The sequence below is a fragment of the Aulostomus chinensis genome, chromosome 4 (genome assembly GCF_037954235.1).
Source record: "Aulostomus chinensis isolate RoL2024-O1b breed Wild chromosome 4, RoL_Achi_v1.0, whole genome shotgun sequence".
In the NCBI taxonomy this organism is placed as follows: domain Eukaryota; kingdom Metazoa; phylum Chordata; class Actinopteri; order Syngnathiformes; family Aulostomidae; genus Aulostomus; species Aulostomus chinensis.
In genome coordinates, this window is record NC_141323.1 from 2,774,513 (window position 1) to 2,802,124 (window position 27,612).

Genomic DNA, 27,612 nt, shown 5'->3' on the forward strand with positions numbered 1-27,612 from the left:
TCTAAGTGTGTGTGTGTGCGCGCGTGTACCCGTGTGTGCGTGCGTGCGTGTTTGTGTGTGTGTGAGGGAGAGAGAGAGAGAGAGAGAGAGAAAGAGCAAGAGTCTCTTCAGCCAAACGTGAAAGCAGAAAAACAAAAGAGAAGCATCTCTTCACACCAGGCTGAACCTTCCTTCCTCTCTTCCTTCCTGGTGTGGTTGTGTGTGTTCATGTGTGTGTTTAGTGGAGTGAAGGTTGAGCTGAATGATAGGTGAGTGTGTAACCAAATGAGAAAGAAAAAAATATTAGAAAGCCTTTTATATCCTCGCAGCAGGGCGAGCCTTCCATCCTGTCTTCCTGTTGCGTTTTCTTTGTGCGTGTGCATGGATGTGTGTGAATGAAGAACGGCACTTTAATGAGTTTTTATGAGAATCTCTCGGTGCATTCAGAGCTGCAGTAATGAGGCGCGGATCATGTTTTGGTCCAACGCGGCTCTGCTGTTGCTTCAGTTGGCTCATTATGGAGACTCAGACTGGAGTTCTTGTTAGAACGCTGGGAACCAGTGAGCTCATGTTAGCCTGATTAAGGTGATACAGCCAACTATTGCCGATAAGGCCATAACAGGTCATGTGGTGGCACATCAAGCAACGGATAGAACAGCGACAGAAGAGGATGCTGGAGGCAATATAACAGGAAAATATCCTGATTCCGTGAATTCATTGTGAATCAATAGGTCAATTATTGTTTCTAAATTCCTGAATGTAATTAGATAAAAGTAATTTGTCCTAGTTAAAATTGTTTTGGGGTGGCACGGTGGTGCAGTGGTCAGCACTGTCACCTCACAGCAAGAAGGTTCCAGGTTCCAGCCCCGGCTGCAGCACAGGATCTTTCTGTGTGGAGTCTCCATGTTCTCCCTGTTCCTGTGTGGGTTCTCTCTGGTACTCCAGCTTCCTCCCACAGTCCAAAGAAATCAAGAGGGACCAGGTTAATCCAGACTCTAAATTGACCGTAGGCGTGGCTGGGAGAGCCAATGGTTGTCTGTCTATATGTGTTGGCCCTGCCATGGACTGGTGACTTGTCCAGGGTGAACCTCAGCCCTTTACAGGATAAGCAGAAGAAAATGGATGCATAGTTAAAAAAAAAGTTTTGTACAAGAATTTTGATGTGACATCGTTTTTATGTGTAATGACTGTTAAAAGTTACCAGTTTAGCAACTTAAACAGAATATATATTTATATGTATATTTTCATTTTTTTATGTTCAGTCCAGGGTTTTCAAAGGGCGCTGAAGCATGTATGTGGGAGATATGTAAATTTATTGCTCAAATTTGAATTTAATCCGCTAATAACCACTTAAGCAAAGAAGCACCTGGACGTAGTTTTATACTTCCATACTATAAACTACTTACAGTATTAATATTATTTAGAATATGGACTAATTTGGTACCAACCCCTCACTCCCATTTTTCAACACATCTGGGTACAAGACCTCAAAATTGGTTATTGACAGCTATTAATCTATTTAATTGGGGGCAAAACTCCATATTTTCTGCTGAAGGAGGAGGACACTAATATTACTTGTCATTATTTGCGTTATCTGTGCAGCAGACGACATAAACACAAGTAATCCAACAAGTGAGTAAAGCAAAGGTGAACATTTATTTCAAATCAAATTTTTTCGCCAGGAAAAAAAAAAAAGAAAATTGACGCACAAATTGAATTGGCACTCAAACATCATGGTCATCGAAAACCATGAGGTGAATTTATTTAAATGACACAACATTTCTTGTAATTGTTTGGCATCAATTATACAACAGTATTTTATATGAGATGACCTGCTTGAACCCACCACCCAACACCCCCAATTCATCACGTGTTGAATATAAGAACGACTGACTGAGGGAACCTCTCGTCTGCAGGCTGTGTGGTTACCCCCCGTTCTATGATGAAAACGACTCCAAGCTTTTTGAACAAATCCTGAAAGCTGACTATGAGTTTGATGCACCGTACTGGGACGACATATCCGACTCAGGTGAGCCTTCCTCCGTTCCCCTCTCCCCCTGGACCGGCTGGCCGTTGCCTCCCTGGCAGAGGAGTTACGCTTGCTGATGTTTTCTAATTCGATTTTTTGCTTGTAACATAATGCTTAGTTATATACACTGCAATAGGATTAACCTGAAGTAAATGATTACTTGACTCACTGGTTATCTGTTAAGTAACAGTTAAAGAAGCATTAAGTAACTCTTTTTAATGTACCCTCATTGTAAAGTGTTACCAATTTTTTTATCAGAAAAACCAAAACCAAATAAATGAAATGTATATAAATATAATATCTTCCAGCCAAGGATTTCATCAGCAGTCTGATGGAGAAAGATCCAACCAAGCGTTTCACCTGTGAGCAGGCGCTCAGACACCCCTGGTGAGAAACACATCCAGTGTGTCAAACACAGGCTGACACAAAAACAGAAAATCAATGTCAGTATTGATGTAAGGTCATAAAGTGAAAATTTGTCTATGTGTGTGTGTGCGTGTGTGTGTGCGTGTGTGTCAGGATCGCAGGAGATACGGCCCTCTGCAAGAACATCCATGAGTCTGTCAGCCGGCAGATCAAGAAAAACTTCGCCAAGAGCAAATGGAGGGTAATTTGTGTATTTTTTTTTTTTTGGATAAGCTCCACAGGGAACATTACACACACATATATATATATATGTATAAATATATGTGTGTGTGTGTGTGTGTGTGTGTGTGTGTGTGTGTGTGTGTGTGTGTGTGAAGTTGTAACACGAAGGAAAAATAATTCTGAGAGCTTTGTTTCATTTCTAACCTCTTTCTCCATCTGCTCTCTTCATTCCGTCTTCTTTCTCTAGCAAGCATTCAATGCCACCGCCGTGGTTCGGCACATGCGGCGGCTTCAGCTTGGCAGCAGTATGGGGAGCAGCATGGATGCCTCCAACCCACCAACCAGGCCAAGCCAAACGCAGAAGGTGGCCCAAAGTGAGGGCCAGGGGGGCCAGAGCCAGCCAGCTCAGAGCCAGAACACAGGCCAGGCGGCACCAAGCCAGAGCACTACCAGCTCAGCTGCCAGCAAAACCTCAGCCACAGACAACAATTTAGCAGCTCCACGCAAGGAATGTGAGTATCAACAGTATCAGGAAAGCAGCATATGTGCATTACAGCATGTTCAAAAGGCCTTTGTGAGACTGTTGCGAAAACAATACACCCTCTATACAATTAAAGCCTCTGCTGATCCACCTGACATCCCTCTTCAGGTGTTACCACGCCAGCCACTCCTTGCAGTCTGGCGTCTGCAGCTTCATCTCCTGCTGCGGGGGTAGAGCTGACCCGGCCACACCCCTCAGCGGTCCCTGCCCCTGTCCTCACAGAAACCAAGTGACGCCAGGTCCCGCGGGGAACCAGCTGGGAGGCCACAGCGCTGTGAGGAGGTGACGAGATGGAAAGAGATGAGGAACGTCCTTCCCTCTCCTCACTGTTCTTCTCCCCCCAACCCCCCAGCCAGTTCCCCGCCCTGCTCCAGAGCGAGCAGAGGACTTCAACTCTGACCCACTGATTCAAACCACACAGCGCCATAGTGTATGCCCACCAGCTAGCCACAGGACGCAGTATAGGCATCCTGTCCACTGACTCTCACTGAGGAGGTTTAAGAGGGCAGCTGCAATCGGCTACAACTAACTGCAATGATAGATGGGCGTCCACTGCACTGCATCATATTCAATGTCAACATCAACTTCCCTCTTGAATCTGGTCTTTCCTGCACCACTTTAGTTAGCTTTTTTAACTTGGGTTTGACTGTTGGCAACTGGAATGTTTTATTTTTCATTATTGCTGTTCATTTTAAAGGTGCTATGTGTACAGAAACATCATTGTCAAATTGGTAGAGCTACATCGGTACAATTATCGCAAATAAATAAATGAGACCGTTGTCCAGACGATCAGTCGCCTCTACCTCAGCCAGCTATTGATTGTTCAAACGTTCCTCTAAATTGAATCCCTGTGATTTCTACTATCCTTAATCTCTACCATAAATATGTTCATGCTAAGTCTTTAGCTCAGTTTGCAGCGACTTCTTTCTGTTTGGTGCAAGTAGAGATCCCTGCAGAGAAGAGGCTTCTACATTTTTGGAAAGATGACAATGAGTCGTGTTGAAATGCTACACATGGCACCTTTAAGACCTTTTATACGGGCCTGTCTGTCTGTTTGTGCTTTAAGAAGTGCTTTAAAAGTACCATACGACTGTTGAGAAAGTTAGTGCTTTATCTATTTTGCACAGAGAGGGTCAAATTATGTTCTCAGATGAATCGCCAACCACCTATGTTTATCAGACAGGGAGAGTAGAGATTGTAAACCTTTATAAAAAAAAAAAAACACAGAGTGGATGTCAGAGCATTGTACTTCTTTATTGTCCGAAAATTTATTATTTTCTTATAAGATTTTTATAACAATCACCCTTTAAGGGACTCATACAGGTTACTATGAAACATGCAGCAGGTTAGGATGTAAAGAAATGGAGGTATATGAATGTTTGTGACTACATATTTGACTTCTCAAACCAAGGACAATGAAAACTCCCATTGGCTTAACTGTATCTGCCAGATTAGCTACATTTAGCTGCCTGTCATGGTTTTGTTGAGAGTATCTTGCCTTTGTTGAGTCAAAATCCAAAACAGATACCTGCTGCTGTTCCTTCGCCCTCTAATGAAGCCATGATCTCACCTTGCATTGTCAAGCTGCTCCCCGTTCAGTCGTGCTCAGGGAAAACTGCAGCAGCACTGTGTTCCAGCGAATACCCCTCCTAGTTTAGGTTGTCTCTGACAGTGTTGTTGGTCCAGGCTTTGAGGCACATTAGCTGTGTCCTTATTGTAGGTTCGTACTGACTTGAATATTGTAAGACTCTGGCGATCCCTCCTTGGAGTTTTGGGCATGTGCACAACTTGTTCCCCTCATTGTGGCTCTCAGATGAAAGCAGACAGTTATCACGCACATGTTGCAAAGCCAGAAGCCCTGACCGATGCTAGATGATCGGGGCCGATTACAGTTCAGAATTTGGTCGCTATTACAACTCTATATGGCCCGATTTGGGGCTCTATATTTATCTTATTTGTTGCTTTTTTGACATGTACATGTGAGCATCACACAATATTATTAAATTGTCTGACTTACTTGTAACAATGACATACATAATATTTCACTCAAATTTTAGTGGAGTGGAACATCGAAATACTTAAGCAAAGCACAAGTAACCTCAAAACTGTACTGAAGTATTTGACTTCTGTGAATGAACACTGGAACACTGCTCTCTACGAAATGTTAACGCTATTCTATCCAAGCAAGGAGACTCATGTTACAGCGGTGTTTTGAAGCAAATAATTTAAGTATCTATTCAGATGCATTTTATTCTTGCTCATAAAAAAAATAGTCTTTATCATCGTTATATTACAGTTATAAACAAAAACTTGTGTTTCATTGTTGCCAAGTCAACAGATGGCTGGCATTTCTGTTATCAGGGGAAACTCGCAACATGTCCACTGTAAAACCAAAGTCAAATTTTAATAGTTATACTCTATAATGAAGAATTCTTTAATATATAGATGTGCACAAGGTTGCACTTGGCTATCTATTTTGGTTAGCAAGCTAGCTAATATAGCAATTATGAGTAATAAAAAAAGCACGCATCTTCAGTATATATGCCCATATATCTGCAATCGAAAGGCCAAAAGCGATTTGTCCACTGAACCCAATTCAGACAAAGAATTAAATGGTCCAGTATTTCACTACGAAATCGCCAAAGTAATTTTGGAGGGAATGAGAAGTGACAGTCTGGTCTGGTCTCTTAAGGCAGAGTTTTGATACGTCTGTTCTGTGGTCAGTGTCTTTCATCACCCGCTGGAATGATGTACATCCAGTTTCCATCAATAACCCGCAATGTTGTGCTCGTAACCGTCCATCAATAACGCGCAGTGTCGTGCTCGTAACCTTGAGCTGTTTCCCCCAGTGATACTCGAAGAATGTACCTGATTACTTTGGTGCTTACGAGTATACGCCAAAGTGTGGAGGCTCCTTTTTTCTTCTCATGGAAAACAAACGGGATGTGCATCCTGAACCTGGAGTGTCCTTTCAAGTTGACGGACTATAGTGTAATGTGACCTTGTGACTCAGACATGGCCATATTAGCTTAGCTTATGTCAGTGGTAGTGGTAGCCTTTTCCAGCAGCTCAGAAAGAAGAAAATTAAAAGTGAACAATGTCGGGTGCTCTCTTACACATATCAGATTGTCATTAGATGCAATTCTACCTATCCCTTTATAGTGAATCGTAGCCAAAGAGCAGAACTAGGTATGAAGAAAATCGGGTGTATTTTTACTTGATGAATTACTTACCACAGTCAAACATGAAGCTGTCTAAGTCAAGGGGAGCTAAGGGCTGAACTCCAGCAGCAAATGAATCTAGAGAAGGAAGTTAGGATCCCTTCCAAATGAGTTACCACCTGCCTTTCTTTAATATAAATATACATTCATCTCTCCTCCCCAGAGTGCTGCTGAAGAGTATCTGTATTGGATGTGATTTCATGTCTGGATTTAGTTTGGCTCTGCTTGTTGATCTGATAAATTGACATACTGTTATTTATGAATTTGTCTCCCTCAAGCTGATTTCTACAGATTTGTATTACTGTCACATAATCTGGAACAGTGTGTTCCTTCCCATTGTTGTTATTGTAACTAAATATTTTATACAAATGTTGTTTAAAGCTACTCAATGGAAGATTTGTGTTTTTGTGAATTTGGCGCCATCTAGTGGGAATATTAGACTTCTTCGTGGTATCCAGTCATAGGTCTTTATCAAGGCAGATGTTAGACATGTCATCGTAGGTAAAACACATAACAACTATTGTATACTATATACTAGTATATACTGCACTCTATTGCCCCAGTGAGCCAACATGTATGATACCAGGCAGAAATATGCCAGCGCAAACCGTCATTGTGCTTGTTGGTCAGATGAGTCTGGTGCAGGAGTGAGAAAGTAAAACTGGAGGAAGGTTCTGCATTTTAGATGTTTCACCTACTTTTTAAACCCATCAGTACCAGAACACCTAGAACCAGACTTAGGTCACCACTTCAACAAGGGCTCCAGGAGCTGTCACACCTTCCTTGTTCAGTTTGATTAAATCAAAACCAACAGAACCGTAGTAGAGTGCAGTAGCGTAGAGTCCAGTAGAGTAGCACTGAGTATCTGGTCTTAATTAGCTGGTGAGTTTGTTAACTTGGGATGCTTTGAGCCAAAAAATGTTTCTTGCACATCCATAAATGCAAAGTAAATCTGATTACGAGTTGTTTAAGCTCCAAATTTCAGAGTACACTGGTAGTTGGGTGGCACTTAGGCCAGATCGGTTTTTCGCTACAAGTGAACTACACCAGAGTTCAATTGGAACTGTACTGAGGGAGTGTGCTGTATTTGCACAAAAAATATGCACCGTGGGAGAAAACGGACGAGAGTTTGATAACGAGGAAGGTGTGAAAGTACCAGGATACCTGTTTTAAAGGTGGTTGGGGTTAGGTCATAAATTCGGGTGCAACTGTTTTGTGACTTAGACGTTCTAACGATAGGTGTACTCTAAAAGCTTGTGTGACCAGGTACGCTTTGCAGTTTGGGATGTGGAAGAACACGCCGAATGTAGCAGCTTCCCTCAAAACCTAGAAGATATCTGGAACAAAAATAGATTTTAGTCCTGAACCCAGAACCTTCCTCCTGTATCAGCTGTTTTGCTCCCACACAAGACACATTTAACCAATGAATAAAATTCAAATTTTGGTACACTTGGGTTTTTCCAAATATAAAGCTAAATCAAACCAAGTTATCAACTCATCAGCTAATTCAGACCAGAGCAAACGAACTGTAAGTGTAGATATATACTCAGTTTACATGATTTCGTCTGCCCTTGAATACAGTTACTGGTTGAATCTCCAAACAAAGTTGACAAATGGGGAAAACGTGCCAGAATTCATTCATTTTAATCCCAACCTTCTCTTTTCTTATAGTGGTATGTCAGGCACTCGTCATTGATAAAAGGCCTTCGAGAAAGACTCCTAGAATTTAGATTTGAAACATGGTCTTTCAATCCTCAACTGAGCATCGATGCAAACTTCTTGTCTTGGTCAGCTGAAGATTCATCGTAGGCAAATCAGCAGAAACTCAAGGGAAGATATTCTTGTGGGGGTTTTTTTTAGTAGTTTTTGTTTGCACTTACTCGATGCATGTTGGCAAATTATATTTGAGTTTTGTTGCAGACATGTTTTGATAGAGCAAGTTGCGTAAGCAAAGGGGACATGATTGCTTGAATTGCTGTGGAAACGTGTCAAAGTAGTCTCAGAAAGTGGAATGAATGACATCACCTCTCTCTACCGCATGATTACACAGTCGGAATTGAACTTTTTTTATTTGACTTGGGGCTTTGCAGTTGTCTCATGTAAACCTGTGTTACTGAGGGGAACTTTTAACCATGTAAGGGCTTTATTCCAACTTAATCTTATGATTAGTCATTGTAATGATGTATACATACCCGTTGATTGCTATGCATTTTTTTAAAAACTCATTTTAGTGCATTGTCCATGTGTTTTCTTGGATGTAGTATTAAGAAGGAATCATTAGCAGTTGTAGTCAAGAAAAAACTAGACAAGGTAGCTGAATAGAAACATTTTGGAAAGTCTGCACCCTCCCTAAGAAGTTTCAATCATTGATATTATTATAATTGAATGAGCTACGTTGTAAAAGTGGTGTCAGAGGTGTTTCTCTTGTGCAAAGATGTTACTGAATTATCAGCCAACGTTGTAAGTGTATTTTTTATTAAATGTGACGTCGTCCACTTCAGTGGATGTTTTGGGTTTACGAATGTGCTGCGAGGCAGGCAGAGGGTTCAGGATCACACTCCTCTGAGGGTTGTTGTTTTTTTTTTGTCTGCTATTTTTTTCTTCTTTATTTCTTTTGGAAAGCTTCTGAATGAATCATGCTTCTGTAAATAGATTGTGAATATAAATGATCATTTTCAATATAGTATTTACAAATGTTTAGGCGTATGTGAGTGGATGAATGAGTGTGCGTTGCGAGGGAAGTTGATTGTATTCTCTATGGAATGTTTTCTGTACAAAAAAAAAAAGAAAAAGCTGAAATCCCCTTTACTCCCCTCTGCTCTCATGTACTGTCCAACACTGTGTGACTGCCATAATCAGTGTTCCAGTATCACTTCGCCGTTTGTTTCCATTGTTTACTGAACTCAGGCTTACGTTCTTTGCCATTCTAAACGGAAGAAATCCAAAGCTGCGACCAACTCAGAAACACACTGTAACGGAATTGGAGCGGCTACGACTCGCTCTCGTCCGCTCTTCCGCCTTTGAGCTCACACACCCTGGACCTTTTTTTAAACACTAAATAGAGGACGCCGCCGAAGGGCATCGTCACAAAAGACGAAAACACAAGCATGTCAAAAAAAGTGCTTCAAGAATTCACCATGAGTGTTTGCATAATCTTATATGCCCTTGTATAATGTTAGTATCTCTGTATTATGAAATGATGTACACAGGTTGAGCTGCTTGAGTACATAAAAATTGAGTTTCAGTTCTACAAACAGTTTGGAGGAAGATCTCATTGTTTAATTTAGCCAACTGCTATTGATGTCTTTAAACATGTGGGATTAAGAGAGCAGAAGTCAAATATATTATTTATATCTGTGGCATACATGACAATAATGCTTAAAGGAGATACTTTGTGTAAAATTGTAAATCCATATGACAAGAAAGGTATTTGTCCAAGAAGGGTATTTGTCTTTTCTTGGCTACTGTAGATGCAACATGGTTAGGTCCCTGTAGAGATATAAATGAACAAAAATACAACAATTTGACATTTCACGCTAAATAAACACTAATAGAAACACTGTAATGACTATTATGATCGATGTCTGCGAAGAAATCCATCCTAAGTTCTCCTCTCTGGTCATTTAGGAAAAATAAGTGGTGTTTGTTTTGGCACTCAAAAGCTCTCGAAATGTTTATACATTCGATGTGTCTTTTGGTTAGGAGCCTTCACGTGACCTACATCAAAGCATTGTTCTTGGGAGCTTTGGCAAATGGCGCAAAACATTTCCATGCAAAACAAATACAAAAATATATAAATGACTTCTCCTTTTTGTGAAGTCGTAAGTATAACATTGACATGCTTTGCTTTACCTTGGTTGTTAGCTTACCTTGTATGACTCACGTGACTGTAAGCCTGGTTAAGTTAAGTACCGTTTTAAGAAGGTAATGTTTGATTGGTATTTTGATTTTAACTATTTTAATTTGAGCAAGTCTTCCAAGCTGAGGCTTTCCCTGTCTGCCTCCAAGTAAGTAAAATACAGCTATTGACATGGTATGTAAATGCTAATTTACTACAGTACTGCATGTTTAATTAACTTGTAAATGTATTTGCTACCTTGCTCGGCTGGATACCTGATTGGTTTTAGACTTCTAGGACTAAACAATGAAGTAGTTTGATTCAACAGTCACAGTTTTGGGACTAGCATCTTCTAGCGTGGACTAAATCATTAGCCTCAGTAAAACCCATGCAAAGCTTCCATGCTAGCAACCATTCTTTAGATGTTAAAAGCCTTACATCCACCTAAACCTGATTACAGAATCTCTGCTTTGAGATTGCTTTGTAGAACTGAAACTCTAAAGTTATTAGGACTCGGCGTCTCCCTGTGGGTGTCCTCGTCCAGAGCCTGCCCAGTTAGCTGGCTGTATTTACTCTCTGCATGTGTTCACAACAACCTCCCTTCTTGTGCACCGTCGTTACGCTGACGACACCCTCATGTTTCTGAGTGGGCGCTGCCTGCTGCACTTACTGTGCTGTGATGTCGATGATGACGACTTTCTGTTAATGGGGCTTGTATATCCGATGCCTTCGACAATCATGTGCACATATCAGAGTTACCATGACGACACAGGCCAGAGCTACTGATTGTTATGTTCATCTTTCTCCTGGAATAAAAATCTGAATGATCGTAACATCTGTTTTTGTGAGTGTTTTTTTGTTTATCTGCAGATGTAACAATTGTAACTTCCACCAATAATTACATGATTGTGTGTTTCCCACATGTGAACATCTGCATTGTTATCAAAAACTGTGCATTTCTACCTCGTATGTCAGCAATGGCAGGATCTGTGCTTGGGGTCATAAAGCAGACACACTCTTACTACATTGGCCATCATCTAGCTGACAGAATTATGGTGTAAAGCAGATTTTTAGTAGAAAGATGCCATGTTGCAAACACTTGAGGCAGTTGTTACCTTTATTGGCACATGCTGGGATACATTATTGACTCAACTGTGACTAGAAACTAATGATTATTTAATGAGTTCAGTCAGTAATTGCTGGTGTAGAAAGTGGAGATGAGGACATTGCACGCGACACAACTTTAGTGTGTCTTTAATTTCGAATTTTGAACATTAAATGCGTTTGAATATTCGTGTAACCTGACATGTATCTGACAATACCTTAATAGAGAGATGAATCATCCGTTATGTGAATGTATTGTTGCAGATAAGACCGAATTTGGGGGGTTTTAGTGCTGATACGGGCTACATTATTCATTCAAAATGAAAAAGCTTGTGATGTTGTTTTCCCCACAGAGCAGAACATCGCCTCAAGGTTTGTGTTTTCTCTGCTCACATAATCATGTTTTTTTTTACTAAGTTTTGGAGTGTTCCTCCTCTTTTTCCTTTTTTTTTGCCTCTTTCCTGGTTGGATATTTGCCTCTCTCTCTATGTCTGTCTGTCTGTCTGTCTCTCTCTCTCTCTCTCTCTCTCATACACACACACACATACACACGCACAGCATTGACTGACTCATTCAAAATTATTCATCCCTCTGATACAAAAACATATTCCTTGGACGCTCATGCTCAATAACATGCACACACACACACACACACACACACACATACACACACACACAGCTGAAGCAGGTTCAAACATCCTCCATACACACACGTCAAACTTGTTGATGCTTGTTGTCAAGTTGCAAGTATGTTTGAGTGCAGAGTTCCTGTTCCTTCTGCTATTTTAACAAACTTTTAATCATAATTTTAGCTCAGAGCTTCAACCTTCTCCCTCACGCTGCTGCACCATTTCCTTCTCCACGTGGGCAGTAATTTGATTTATATTTCATCTTCTGGAGAGACAGTTGTGAGTACACAAGCGGGTGAGGGTGGGTGTCCATGAGGTTTCATGTTTTGCACTCAAAATGCACTTGCACTGCAATAACTGGTGCTGATGATCTTCAAAACAACAAGATCGTGTTCGTCTAACTGCAGAACTCTTCTCCACAGCTTCTTTTGAAATATAATTACTGTCAGCAAAAAAGGGCTACAACTCGCTCACTCGGCTGTATTACATTGCAAATTTGAAGCTTTGAGACGGATTGTTAAACTCTTTTTTGCTTCTGGGAGTCATTCGGCGTTTTGGTTGACCTTGATGCAAAGGAGCAATCAGCTGTGTTAAAAAAAAAAGGGAAAGACACCAAGTGGTAAATGTACAGTGGAAAAAAGGAATGATAGAGGAGTGGAACAGCTAATTTACTGAAATGGCTGCTCTTCCCAACTGATAATAAAAAGACGTTCTACATTGGTTTCTCTGCAATGATTTTAATAACCTAATAGAGAGTCCAAAAAAATGCTGCAACAGTTAAATTTGGACTATTGGTTTTTAGTGTCAGACAGTTAGTTTCAGGCTCCGCTTTTGTCCTTATTTGCAAATTAATATTTTGATGCTGCATGATTTAAGATCCATATACCAGAATGACACCCACTTGGTAAGCTACTATTATTCATTTTTATTCATATTGTCATTTATAATCCAGGACAATATTCTGTCTAAGCTTTTTTACTTGGCTTCACTAAAAATCGTGTCCTTTGTTTCAAACATTATGAGACTTTCCAATATATTTCCCCTGACATGCATTCATGTCAAGTGTTTTTTGTTATGATAGTTTTCATAATAAATACAACTTTGAATGTATTTTGGGAAGATAAATGAGAGTTGAATTATTTGTTAGCAAGCTACACAGTACAGTAGCATTAAGTTAGCACATTTCTTACAGTATTGTACACTGTTTTTAAAACCTTCAGCTCCAGAGGCCTATTCTGATTGTGCTGTTAAAAAAAGTGCCAAGAATGCTGCTTAGCCCTAACTAATATCATCATATTCCACATCTTGATCAGAAAATACGAAATTCTTCAAAAAGACAAAATTGGAAATTTAAATATGCTGTCTACATGACCCCTAAATTACTGTGGAATGTGCATGAAACATAGTCGGTGCCCCAAAGTGATACATTTTCCTGCATCATATTTGTCTGCAAACAAAAATTTTAAAATGTTTAAAAAAATTCTCGGCCCAGCGGCGTCCACTGACATGGTGGCTCTCTCGTGACCTTTCACCTCACCACTGTCACTACCGGTGCATACAGAGTAGAAAATTGACACCCAGAACTTCCACAACTTCAGTCCTCCCTATAATCTACAACATTGTTAATTATGACCCAAGAATTTATTATCACAGATTGATAAACTCTCTGTCATGACAGTCCTGCTTTCATGGACCAACGGATCATTGATCTGCACCTGCAGGTCATAGTTGAGCTGCATTATTCCTCTCATCACTGGTCATCCTGGAAACACAACAGCTCTGCCATTGCCGTGCATCCACCCTGTCACTCCGTTTTCATTTTCCAGCGATGTGTTTTTGCGGTCACTGTGGTCTTGTGATGTGACAGCTGCTCGCCTTCCTCCAGAGCTTTCTCTTTTTCAGGCTGAATTAGAGGAATATTTCGGTGCCGTCCTGCTGTTCAGAACACTGCTGCCCACACAAACACATTCCATTCACTTGATGAACCAGACACACACGCTTCCTCTCTCCAACACTACACATCTACACATACAGTGTCGCCTCTGACCTTCACCTCTCTTTACACTCACTGTGTGATGCTGTAGGAGCTTAGCTCAACCTTGGTGTGTATGTATGTGTGTGGCTGTTTCGGACTCCAGTGACCCAGATGTTTGTGTTGTACCTCAAAACACTGGCATTTCCACAGCGGTGTTCATCCAATTTCAATATCATATGCAGAAAATACATACAAAAATACTCATGTACAAGTTAACGTGTCTTTGTCGCTGTAGGTAAACAGTGATGAAGTTTATCTCAGCCACGCTGCTCCCTGTTTGATTATTACTCCGGTCGTGATCAGAGAAAAAAGCTTTTTTGATGGGCGTTTTCAAAATATCCAGAGTCTGCCTGCAAAAAAAATGCAAAATTCAAAAGACTGATGCCCCTGCAGCTAAATATTGAGTCATCCTTTGTAAGGTTATCGTCTTCTTGAGAGGGAATGTGTTATATCTGAGGTTGTGTAGACATTTTCAAATTGAATTATGGGAAATGTAGGATTCCCGGTTTCCTGAAGTGAATAAAAATCAGGATAACCCTGCCTTTTCTACTTCCATTTTGACTAATCTGATAGAATAGAGATGTTATGATAGAATTTACACCCTTGGACTTTAGATTCTGATACCAAAACTTGCTTTTCAGCCAATACCAAGAAATGATCAGAAATCAACGTGTTGGAAAAGTTTTGTAAAGGCCGAGACATAGTGATAGGATAACTTATATACGACTAAAACTGTATTATTGTGATATGATGTCATGAATCTGCAAAACATGATTTAATCCATTCAGAGCATGAAGCCATGAAACAAAATTTTATCATAAACTTTGACTTGCACTCTTCAAACTACAGCCTCGATACTGGATATCTTTCATCGGCAAAATTTGACCGTACAGTATCACCATGCTGCTATCATTGGGCCAACTCTGCCTCACTGATATCAAATCCATTCTTCTTTGCCACTCAAAAACAGTGGTTGCCAGTAGAGGCACAGCACAATTTCCTGTGTAGGCTTAGATTACTTTTTGAGAGCATATTCCTAAAGTATTAGAGATTACTGAGTTTGTAACATTTCCAAACCTTAAATCACCCTGCCAAAATCACACGAGTGTTTTGACCCTCTGGAGCATCGAACACTTCTACCATGATTGCATGTTGATGAGCACTTACAGCAGTTAGGGTTGGTTTTCATATGTAGATGTATGCACGATCTCTACAATACGTTGTGCACATTTACTGTCCTATTTGTATTTTATATCCTATCTTACGTTCTCATTCATTCAAACTGCCTCTTGTTCTTACTCATTGTTGTCTGTGTCCTCACCTGCGCTTGCATCATATCACAGGATCGTATCATATCGTATCACATTGCAATCATTTTGTAATCATATCATATCGTATCGTAGTATTGTATCATATTTATATCTTTAAACGTCTCTCTTTTGAATGAAGTTTTTAATTCTCATGTCCTTCTAGCAGCGTGAGTAGATCTATTGTTTCCTGTCTTTGCTGATTTCTTCTCTTTTACAGAATGCATCTTTAGCGAGTTTATTGTTGGGGAAAAAAACAGACAGCAACAACAATAAAGTATCATTCTAAAATAAATTGAGTTCTCCAGGAATTAACACTGACTCAGTGTTGCCTTATGGTTACAAAATAGCGCAGTAGTCTATTTACAAGAGCACTATGTGGATTATTTGTTAACTCATATGTGGCGTTTTATATTCGTTTGTCCGTAGAGACCGCCCAGCAGTCTCCATCTCCACACTGATTGGTTAAAGTTGCATTCTCTGGCGCACCGCTGTGCCTCCATAACGTGCTGGCGGATGCTCCTCCTGTGTGATGGTGTTGAGGTGATGCCCCGCGTGGCGTTCAGCAGCCTTGAGCTTCTCTTTCAGCTCCTGCGCCTCCTGCTCAGCCTTGCGAGTGGCCTTGCGGGCGTTCCTCAGGGAGCGTTTCACCTTGCGAACACGCTCCTTTAGCTGCTTGTTCCTCCGCTCCACTGCAGCCAGGCGCTCCTGCAGCTTACGGCCTCGCTCCTCCTCCTCAAAGAGCGCAGCCTGCACTGAAGAACAGAGCAGCTGGAGGGAAGAGGACAGAGAAAGCAGAGGAGTAAGTTAACATCCAGGAAGGAGGACTGTTTATTTCTCTACAGGGTAACAAAACTGCAGTAAAGCAACAGTTGCCTTGTCGTCATTCATCAGCCGAGTGTGTAAGTGTGGGAGCGCCGGTCACATGATCTTCACAGCCGCCTCTCTGAAAGAATGAAAAAGGTCTTTTGATCTGTTGTGTCTCTTGTCTTTGCCCATGTTGCTCCTCTCACAGATGGATGCAAAGACGAGATCATGACCCTTGTCATTTAAATTTGTCCAAATTGCTGGATCAAAAACACAAGATGCATGTGAGTGTGTGCCTATGCAACATAAATGTGTATCTCCCCATGGACCCCCCATCCTTCTCTGACAACGTGAGGGTCGCGCACTTTGATGTTTCAGGGCCCCTAATTGATGGAGCAGCTGATCTGAGCCAGCAGGGTTAACAGGGGTGAGTGCTCTCATGGTTCCATTGGTGAGCGTGTGTGTGTGTGTGTGTGTTTGTGTGTGTGTGTGTGTGTGTGTGTGTGTGTGTGTGTGTGTGTGTGTGTGTGTGTGTGTGTGTGTTGTGTGTGCGTGCGCAAGTTCATGTGGGACTCTATGTCATAGGAACATATACAAAGTTTGGAAAATCTACACAACACACGTACTGCAGCATTATAATCATTGTTCCTTATGTATGAGCCTCGATACCACTAGAATACTTTATCAGACACACACAAGTTTGACAAATTTTAAGGTGAGCCTTTAAAAAGAGCAACCCTTCAAGTTCCTAAATAAAGTTTAAGGAAAGTATATTTTCTCAAGTTAAATATATCAATATTAATGTAATAGTATTTGTAATAGTTATACACTTTTGGGGATTAAATTTACCAATGATCATTTTTACATAAGTCAGCTTTTAGTGTAAAAGAAGTTGAACTTGAAATATTTATCTTTTGTAATGCAATTCCAAAAATTGCTTGCTCACCAGTTACAAAATACTTGCTCACTTTTTAGGCGCAATAAGTTTAGCTAATAAGTGTAACATCACCTATATCAACATATCTGTTGATTGACCAATAAAATAATGTAACTGAAATAACAATCACTAAGCTTAATCTTTGTTTTGTATTCTCCAGGCACACTTGCTTTACCTTTTCCGCATTTTTTTTTTAAAAAGTATCATTTTTAATTTCATTTTGATGATTTGACTGACATGTTCTTCAGAGTTAGAGATAATTGTGAAACGAACTGAGATGATAATATGAATGTAAACGATTGTTAATGAGCGTCTCATCAATCACAGATAATCGAATTGAAATCACATCATGAAATAATTAGTAATATTGTCAAATGAGCAACACAAATAATTACAGCAACTTAACAAACTGGAATAATCAATGATTATGATAATGTGCAAAGCAATTAAGGATTCGTTTGTTAAGAGTTGAAGTTGGTCTGGAGTCATGATATACGCAACTACCTCAGAGCTGAGGTTTTCTTTTTTCTGCAAGCATTTTATTGCATAAAATGCAGGGGTGGCATGGCTTGGAGGTAGCGTGGCCGTCTAGCAACCAAAGGGTTGTTGGTTCGATTTTCACTTCCCCAAGTTGATCCTTGAGCAAGATACTGAACCCCTAATTGCTCCTGATGGCCCTGCAATGGACTGGCAACCTGCCCAGGGTGAACCCCGCCTCTCGCCCAGTGTCAGCGGGGATAGACTCCAGCCCCCCCAATGGATTAGCGGTATAGAAAATGGATGGATGGAATGGTTACATGTACACACCAATCAGTCCTCCAGGCAGCTCTGCTGTGTCTGATTCTTTTTTCTGTTTCTTGGTCACATGAGCCAAGATCTGTTTCCAAATATTTCTATGCTTCATGCACCAACCAATGGCTCAAGTTCCATATTTAATGTACTGACATCCATGCTAAAGCCAAAAAGGTCCCAAAATACCTCAAATGTGGGGTGGTTTCTTCATTTACAGGTGTAACAAACAGTTTGCTTTCCACATTTGGTGAAGAACCAGAGCTGCACTTGTTGGACTGGGATTAGTGCATGATGATGTAAATGTTTGTTTGTTTTTTAAACTGTACCTCTAAGAGGGACCATGTTTTGCAAAATGGCCTCATATTGCATATATATTAAATGTACAATGTTATTAAGTTCATGAGGGTCAGTTGACTCAATGTGCAATTAATTTCCATTCCCGTCGTGTGAAAGCTAAAACCTTTGAGAGTTTTGTGCTTTCCAGCAAACCGGCCCTTTATGGGACCTCTTTTTCATCTTCTTATTAATTCAACACAACTCTACGTTACATAATGCTGGTACTTTTTTACAGTTTGAACTCAGTCATCGGACGGCTCTCAGTGGGACATTTCAAGCAGACACATGCACAGCACCTGTCAAAACATCCGGCTATTACCTGCCTCCTGTTAAGCATCATCTGTCTAAACAGTATTTCAAGGACGCATGAAAACACACATACACACACTCAATTTTAAGAGAACCAGCAGCACAAAAAGAAGAGTGACACTGACCAAAAAAAAAAAGTACATTATACATTAATATTGGGATTAAAAGACTACATCAAATGTGAAAGCTGTTAAGAACGTACTGATTAGCACCAGGCATTTTATCATCTTTGAGGTTATTGTTTTGGTTTAAATGGCACCAGATTCCTTGTTTTTGTTCATTTTCTACATTCACACTGTGGTTTACAGTCCAAAGCTACCGCCTGTTTTTATATAAAAACTGCAATCCGTTGTAAAGGAAATTAGCTTATTATCCTCCATGTTGCCTTGATGTGTAAATTGCCAAACATTTAGTATTTTGACTCTTTAACCGGATTATGTCAATGTTGCACTGAGCTAGTAGCTGTGTTGAAATGTCACGGCAAAGAAATTACTGAATTAAAACCAATATGACTTTTCAAGGAGGAGAAATTCTGTTCTTGATATTGCAAAGTGAGTGTTATAAAGACACTTTGAATGTCGCAATAAACACCAAAGAATCTCGGATTTTTCGCAACAAAAGAGCCTTAACTAGGGCCTGACCGATTAATCAGCCAATCGTAGCCATTAGGGCATGATTAGTAATCGGCCAACGTTGGCCGACTGAAGCCGATTTTAACACGTAATTTAAAATGCCGTTAATATGGTGTTTTTCTTAGTAATGATGTCCTTATGTGTCCAGTAGAGGGCGCTCTGACTCCTCTCATGTCCAAAGCAACCCCACAGAGAGAGAGTGAAGTCGTGCACGGTACTGAAAAGCCAACAGCGCATGCTAGACTAAAACCGAGCAGTAACCCAGCTTAAATATTAGCTACCTTGCAAAATTATTTAACCGAGTCAGTCACGGCACCACGAATGATGCATTGGCAGTCTTAAAAATCATCAATCTAAAGCAGGAATTTTGTCTTTTTTTATATGAAAAATGTTTTTAAAAAAAAATTTAATCAGCCGATCTATCAGTTATTTTTTATTTTTTTCCCTAATATCAAAATCAGCATTGGCCCTAAAAAATAAAAAAAATCCATATCAGTCGGGCCCGAGTCTATACACATTCTACAGTGCCAAACAAATGAACTCATTAAATTTGATTTTTTAATTTAACGACATCATATTTCACATTAAAAAAGAACTGCATTTGGCTCCTCAGCAAGAGGAATGTGCTCTCTCTTCTTCACAAAAGCCTAAATTGGTTTTAGAGTGAAAGACGCATTAGTAGAATTGTCAGTCAGAATTCTATATGACTGTAAGATTTCACTCTTGACTGAAGTAGCACAGTTGACAAGCTACTCAAGCGCAGTATAAATCAAATCTGGGAACAGGAATTTTTAAGCACATTCCTGAAATGATTTCAAAGACCAGAAAATGGTTTTATTTCCAGAGACGTCCACGGGATTAAAGGGAACTGATGAATTCTATATCTGCATTCTATCAAATGTGTAATGCAACGTCCCTAAATGTGGATTATACTGGGAAAAAAACTCCTCCAAGCATGAATGAATCTGATTCATATATTAAAAAAAGAGTTAAATCTCAAACTAGCTTTTACATCTGATATCAGTATATTATTTCAAATAAATGTTGATATGTATTTTAGAGATGAAGCAGGAGGATTACGTGGGAAGTATTTTGGAAAACACCAGTGAACTACATAAGTTTACTCACTTTTACAAGAGTGATTTTTCCCACAGGAGATAGTGGAAGGGTGGAAAATTGTTCTTGCAATCATCAAGTACTGGAGCATAGTTTTCTCTGTGTAATGGATCAAGTGAAGGAGTTTCTAGTATCCCAAAATATTTGAAGTCATTTGGGGTCCAAAGGAGGTTGAAAAGTATTTAAATAAAGTGGATAGAAGGAGTGAATGATTTTTCAGGGATTACATGGAAAATGTATATTGATTTCAATACGGTTGATATGAATATATGTTGTAATCTGAAGAACTTCATAACTGGCTGGTTCCAGAGAGAGCGCTGTGTGCGCAGCCTGACCTGAACCTGAACTTTTCATTTAGTTTCGTAGCTTCAGAGCATTATATCAGAGTATTAATTCTTTCTTCTCTGACTTACTGTGTCCCCCCCCACTACCCCCTACAAACACACACACACACACACACACACACACTTAGCATCTCAAGAGCCTGACTGTTGACGTCAACAAGCCAGGGGTTCTCCTCTTCTCCCTGCAGTATTATTATTATACTTGTGTGTGCGTGTGTGTGTTTATGAGAATGGATCTGAGTTTTTTAAATCATCTTAGGACATTTTGGGACAGTGAGGACATTTTTGTATGTCCTCAGCTTGCATTGCCACGTGGTAGAGGGCGCTCTTCAGCAGCTTGTGACATTACAGAAAGCAGAGGACACAGCAGACACATCAATGTTGTGGTTTTCCAGGGGGTCCACTCCAGCCAGGCAGTGGATGCGGATGCATGCTTTGGTTGTGGCTTTTAGCTATGTATTTTTTTATAGTATACCATCTAAAGTAGGAGTGAGAGAAAAAAGTCAACTCAGTGAACACCTACAATATATGAAATCTATTTAATATGTTATTCTCAGCTTTTGTCTGAAAAAGACAGTTTTTCATGTAATTAAAAAATGGATGCACTTAGAATGGATGCTCTTGTACTGCAACATTTTTGTTTGTTTTGTTTGGATTGTAAGTGCTTTAACCTTTCTCTTGATATGTTCAGATTTTTTCTGTAATCAAAGCACAAAATATTCTGGAGCCCTTGGGAGATTAGTGAAGTTCAAAAACAGGGAAAGTGGTAAGTCAATTTAGGACTGACAAAAATGTCCTCCCAATGATAGCTGTATACACACACACACGTACACGTGCATGCACTCAGACACGCACACACACGTACACATGCACGCACCCACACACACGCACACACATGTACACATGCACGCACCCACACACACAGAAGTCATCCAGAGGTTTAGTGTTTATGACTAACTGGAACAGGCAGCCTGTGTTGTCCTCTTTTTATCCCCCCTGAGAATCCACGTAAAATGTTTACGAGAGTCAGAAAGTGTGTTTATGTGACACTTGCAGCTTGTGAGTATCCTCTTACATATCATTAGGGTGTTTAAATGAGCTGATAGAGGAGTGAGCGTGAAATGTGTTGTCCTGCTATCATATCCTACTGGTCTCTAATGCCACTGTTCAAATAAAGTGCGCTGAAAAGAGACCTTTAAAGAGAAGAGCGGGACGTTTACAGCCAGCGTCTCTACCTCTGGCTCACAGTAAAAGCAACTCCTGATAAGAGGAAGTTCTGAAGAAAAGCTAATTGAAGGTTCTGGCAGTGGAGAGGAGGAAGTCTCTTGTCTGTTTCTGGAGAGGCGTCTGGTTCCCACGAGGTTGAAACCAGAAGACCTCCCAACATCAATGTCGGGTGTTTTGGGTTTTTTTTTTCCAGATGAAGGATGTATTGAGAGCTTGAAGTGTGTGTAGTCGCCATGGAAACATTTTTAAGATCTTTTAGACACAACTCGTAAAGTAGATACTGGCGGGGAGACAAAGAAGGGTAAGGACATTCTGCTACATTCTCCTGCATGAATTCCTGAAGTCAAACAGCAACCCGTCCTGCCTGAAGGTCACGGCCTCTACATGCGAGCGCTTGTCCCCTGAATGAGCGCTGACCTCATAGCATAGGCAAACCCTTAAAGATCAAACCCGGAGAAAGAGAGCGAGAAAGAGAGAGAGAGAGAGAGAGAGAATGTTACCACCTCTTGCACTTCTCCTTCACTGCTGCATCTGTCCTTTTTAATGAAACTCTCAACTGTGTCATCCTCTGTGGCTGCTGTCGGCGGTGTGACAGGTCGGTCAACCCACGCTTCATCACAATCAGCGCCAGTCAAGTCAGCAATCATTCAAATGTCAAAGTCCATTCAAGGCAGGTCTGAATCAGCTCTCGAGTCAATGGCTGCTCCGCTAACCATCAACATCGCCAACACGCGCTGGTCTTTGAGTGTGTTGGGGTGCACTCACACTTGACCTGCTTGCCTTGTATCTCACGCTTTGGGACACTCAGCAGTCAGGATTATAGTTCATCACGGGGACAGGAGTGATCAAGGGTGAATCCCTGTCTACTAGTTACAGTGAGCGGGCCAACAGCAGGTGATAGGCACCACATGTTCTCATGCCCTCGATGTATGTCCTTGCAGTTTTACTTTCGCGTTTGTTTGCTCGTTGTGTGTACAGCTGAAACACACCCTGCTGCTTACCATTTGCGCCTGTTGCGTGCCCAAGTCTACTCTTCCCATAATGCTGGGACCAGGAAACTGCACCATGTTTGGGCGTGGTGCACAACCGTCACACTGGTCAAAAGAAGTAGGCGTTGCGCAACAAACGCATTTGGGCACCGTATGGAACAACAGTTTGACGATCCATGACGGTTCGGCCGCTCCAGCTGGTGTATGCGGCTTTCACTACTCTGACCGTTCCGTCCGAACAAATTGAAACGTTTTGCAAAAACATTCCCTAAGTAAAACAGGGTCTTGTTATGAATGAAAAACCCACTGAAATGACGTTTGAGTACGTTTCAAGGTACCTTTTCAGAGTTTTGGGGACATTTGAGGGAAATTTTAGGGAGATGATGGAGTTTTAGAAATGGATGCCTCGGATCATGGATGCAGTCCTACACAGGGACCTTAACTGGTCCTGGAAAAAAGTAGACCTGAGAGCTTTTAAGGCAGAATACTATCCATTTGCTAAAAGGGGGTCAATGGAGAGGGTCCTAGTTTTTGGTTGGGATTACAGGGAAATTCATGGAGATGTCTTGGTTCCAGTTAATCTCAGGGGAACAACTGAAAAACTCATCGATTAGGAAGGATATAATCCTCAGATAGAGCCTTGTGCATCAGTGTCAAATTCTAAGAACTTGGACAAAGCAACACTATTTGATGACCTGAGATGGGAACTTGTCAGTCCTCTCAGTCCCGTCCTGTCAGAAGTTCAACCTGCTGGGTAAAGGTGTGATAATAAATGTCCGCAGACCCCCTTCTCACTGTGACGGGGGTCAGTTTATCTCTACATTGCGGTCAGCAGGATGTGTTGCCGCATACACGGAGACACGCTTTCAAACTTCGGTCTGTCAGAGATGTCGATCTCTGCTATTTGACCTCTGACCCTAGCAGAACAAGTATCCTGTCTGCCCGAGGAGCCAAATGGACAGTCCTCGAGTGGTCTTTGATCCTCAGCGCTGGACACATGATCCCACGAGACCAATCACATGCTAGGAATCTATTAGGAGAATAATCAATTCCTGTGTGTGTGTGTGTGTGTGTGTGTGCGTGCGTGCGTGTGTGTGGTTGTGTGTGTGTGTATGACTTAATCCACATTCAAGGACACAAAAACTCACTGAATTGGGGATAGCAGAATATGTTGCAAGATACTGATTTTTAAAAGTGACTTAAATAAACGTGTGTGTGTGTGTGTGTGTGTGTGCGTAAAATACGAATTTTTAAAGGTAACTTACATAAACGTGTTTGTGTGTGTGTGTGTGTGTGTGTGTGTGTGTGTGTGTGTGTGTGTGTGTGTGTGTGTATGCATGTGCACACAGTGCCCGAGGCATGTAAAACTGTTCTTCTGCTGATCCACACCACATTCCTCTTGGCAGAGTCACAACTCAACTCAGGATTAGGTGTACACACACACACACACACACACACACACACACACACACACACACACACACACACACAGAGTTTCCTCTGACTTCCTCACTTTTACCACCAGGGTAGATTCAAGCCCAGAAGCAACAACACTCCACAACAGACTTCTTCTATGTTCCCTGCTGTTAATCTGGATGGTAATCTGTTGTCTCCATGGTAACAAGATGGTGTCAGGTTTATCATGCTCTGCAAACACCAAGACAGCTGACCTGACACAACAAGTGGCAATTATGAAGGTTTTTGTTTTCAGAGAGGAATGTGCAACCTGTTTAGGCTGTTTTTGATCTCAACTAAACAAGGAAACAGCAGGTATTTCTATGGCAGCAGCTGCAGCCCTCTATATCAGAGAGTCTATCTGGCATTCTAGGAGTTTTTGTGTGTAACAAACATAAACGGGACACCCTACCCTGCTGTCCTCCTGTGTGTCCCATTCAGGGCTGAAGGTGTGGAACGGCTGGCTCCCCTGGGTGCAGTTGGAGAACTGGAAGAGGCTGGAGAACGTGCGCCTGTTCTCAGCCGTGTCAGGGAAGATTGCATCTTGGAAATTGACATCATGGGGAAGGATGTTGTAGTTGTTGTCCATTCTGTGAAAAAGATCATTAAAAGGAAGCAGGGAGGAGAAATTAGAATATGCTCCAAGTTTAGAACAAGTGAATTTTATTTTTTTTCCTCATAGCTTTTTTTTTTTTTGTACATCCAGGTATCTCATAAAAATAGGATTCTACCTCAGCGGGATTCAACTGATCAAATAAAAGTTACTTCTACCACTACTACTACTACTACTACTACTACTACTACTCCTACTCCTACTACTACCCTATTTCATGAGCTCCAGGTTTGTTTTGCAGGGAAAAAACGCCCCAGATTGACAAAATTAAGTAAATGTCTGAAGTTATAGCACAACTCTGTCTACTCTCACAAAACCAGAGAAAACAATGAAATAATTTGCAAATCGCACTGTCTGTCAAACGAACACAAATGGGATGCAGTTTATTTCGAATTTGCAGCAATAACATTTTTTCAGTCTTAAGGTTCAGAGTCTAAATGTCTGAGAAAAATTCTTGGGGTGTTAATTCTTTAATCCTCACCTGAGGAAGAAAAAGTAAGAGTAGTTTTCCATCACGGTGTGTGACTGGCAGGACAGGTAACCCAGTCCAGTCAGATTGAGTCTGGATCCCGCCGGCACCTCCAACATGCTGCCCCAGGCCTGATCGCACAGCAGCTCCACCTCCGCTGAGTATAGCAGCCCTTCCTCCGCGCCCTCGTAGCCGTATCCGAACCCAAACGGCAGCGAGTTGTACAGGCTTCCCGCCCCGCCGTTCATGGGCTCCCGGTATATTGCTAGAACTCTGGCGTACACGATGATCTCCGCCAGCTCCGCTCGGCAGCCCTCGCTCAACGGCCGCCACTCGGACGGTAGTTGGCAGCCGCGCGTAAAAGTGTCCAGGTGCGCAAAGACGCAGAGCGCTGCGAGCAGAGGAAGCGTGCCACACATCCCGGGATGAAGACGTCCTGTTGGTGATATCACTGGCACAAGTTACCGTTTGTTAAAAAATCTATCTGAATCGATGCGTCCAAGTACCTTCAAGTGAGTTTAACATGTGATCAAAAAGTTGCATGTGAAGTTCTAAACACTTGTGTTACCTGACGTCTCAGGATGCACAAAACATGCATGCAGGGTAACTTTTCACACTACATTCGACCACACACATTCATCCAATTACCAGCCGTGCAACTTCTTCCAAACTCAGCTCAATAAAATCAACTTGCAGAAACTTCAGCAACTCCAACTTGTTGCTGCCATCTCGGTGTTTCCATGTCATCCGTCTTGTGCAAAAGTGAGGGGCTTCTCTTGAGATCACCCGTGCTGCGTTCAAGGACTCAAGGAAGGGTCCGATATGACGTACTCAGGTGTGGTGATTGAAACGTTTAGCCTAATTGTTGACAAATCAGCTAAATGGGCCTTAAGACTTTGAACTTGTTTGTAAAACCCGATTTAATAATAATTTTTAAAAAACTAAATCATGACTTGAGAAGCTAAAAGGTTTATTTTTCTGGAAAATATGACATTTAACCCCTTAGTGACATAATTTGTTTACCCCCTCTTGTGCTGAGAAGTAACTCTTCCTTTGAACAAAGGTAACATCTGTGAAATTTCATTCTGGAAAACCTAATATACGCTCAGACATTTCCCGTATCCAGAAACTCTTCAGGGTCTCCTTGAGGAAATTCAAAGAATCTTTGAAATGATGCTTGAGTACGTGTCAAAGTACCTTCAGTGGGTTTTGAGGATCTCTAAGGGAAATTTGTGGCTGATGCTGGAGTTTAAGTAATACTCTTGAATGACATAAATTCTAGATAATGAGATAATGAGAGATAATGTTGAATAAATATGAGATTGAAATAGTTTACTCACACAATGTGCCTGGCGAGTATTCTGACAATATTCATTAAAACTTGTCTTTATTTGGTTGATTATTCTCTGTGTAAATACATAAGGCCTATCCACCTGTCTAACGGGGTCATTGAAGGGGTCCCAGATATACCACGGTTCCAAAGCAAATACATGTTATAAATATGACCATGTAACAATTTAAGTTTAACAAACAGGACATACTGAATATCAAAAGGTGACAAAAACTTTGTATATGAAAGTTCCTACTCTTGTCAATGATACTGAATCTCTCTGCAGCTCTCTTTAGCATACAGAAGTCTCGACATTAGACTCTAGCCTTGATACATACATACCTGGGTGGGTAGGCCTGCATAAATACAGACCTAAATTTACTGTAGACAAGATGATGTTGAGATCTTGTGATTCCATAACAACAGTCAAACAGTTTCATTTAATTACAGTCAAGCGTTAAGGTGAGACCGACTTGGATTTTTGCTTAAACGACACTGACACCCAGTGGACATTAACCTAAATTACAACTCAGTTTTAAAAACAAACAAGATACATGATAAATAAAGGATAAGGATAATAAGGAAACACTCCTTCAAAATAAATATTCATGTCTTTAATAGTCTGTCACCCATGAATGAACAGTGACGTGAGCATGTTCTTATCAACACTGGCGTATGATTCCAATTATTTTTTTTCTTGAATTTTTCATTGTCCATTTTTTGCCTCTCGGGCCTTATCCATATTTTATTTTATTTTATTTTATTTTATTTTATTTTCAAGCTATAGAAAGGTTTGGGAGTCATATTCCTCTCCTGACAAACTGCAAGGTGACTCGTGAAGGGAATCCCCGCCGTCAGCGGACGGTCAGACCTTCGCTGATCTATAGAACACGCGGATAAACCTGCCAACGCTGCGCCTCAACTGACATGGAACTATGTTGTCTAATCTCTCTGCGACGTCATACAAGGAAACGAAAAACCTAGC

At 41.0% G+C, this 27,612-nt stretch overlaps 2 protein-coding genes across 2 annotated transcripts in view; one reads left to right on the top strand and one right to left on the bottom strand.

Moving 5' to 3' along the window:
* camk1da (calcium/calmodulin-dependent protein kinase 1Da) overlaps window positions 1-11,029 on the top strand; it is a 72,114-nt gene extending 61,085 nt beyond the window's left edge. Inside the window, exons 7-11 of the mRNA XM_086201047.1 lie at window positions 1,896-2,008; window positions 2,317-2,395; window positions 2,528-2,615; window positions 2,844-3,108; window positions 3,246-11,029. Of these exons, the coding sequence (XP_086057173.1) occupies window positions 1,896-2,008; window positions 2,317-2,395; window positions 2,528-2,615; window positions 2,844-3,108; window positions 3,246-3,370 (670 nt within the window). The 3' untranslated portion in view covers window positions 3,371-11,029. The remainder of the gene's footprint in view (window positions 1-1,895; window positions 2,009-2,316; window positions 2,396-2,527; window positions 2,616-2,843; window positions 3,109-3,245) is intronic.
* Window positions 11,030-11,361: 332 nt separating this feature from the next.
* ccdc3a (coiled-coil domain containing 3a) lies at window positions 11,362-26,069 on the bottom strand. Its single transcript, XM_086201048.1, has 3 exons — window positions 25,310-26,069; window positions 24,628-24,805; window positions 11,362-16,042 (listed from the first exon to the last, which is right to left on the bottom strand). Exons 1-3 carry the CDS (start codon window positions 25,714-25,716, stop codon window positions 15,737-15,739), a joined length of 891 nt encoding a protein of 296 aa, XP_086057174.1. The 5' UTR covers window positions 25,717-26,069; the 3' UTR covers window positions 11,362-15,736.
* Window positions 26,070-27,612: the final 1,543 nt, after the last annotated feature.

What these genes read in the sequence shown, in the direction of transcription:
- ccdc3a (XM_086201048.1), bottom strand. Translation starts at nt 25,716, where the DNA reads ATGTGTGGCACGCTTCCTCTGCTCGCAGCGCTCTGCGTCTTTGCGCAC. An exon ending in TCTTACTTTTTCTTCCTCAG is followed by an intron (nt 24,806 to 25,309) that starts GTGAGGATTAAA and finishes TCTTTTTCACAG; the next exon opens with AATGGACAACAACTACAACA. An exon ending in ACACACAGGAGGACAGCAGG is followed by an intron (nt 16,043 to 24,627) that starts GTAGGGTGTCCC and finishes TCTTCCCTCCAG; the next exon opens with CTGCTCTGTTCTTCAGTGCA.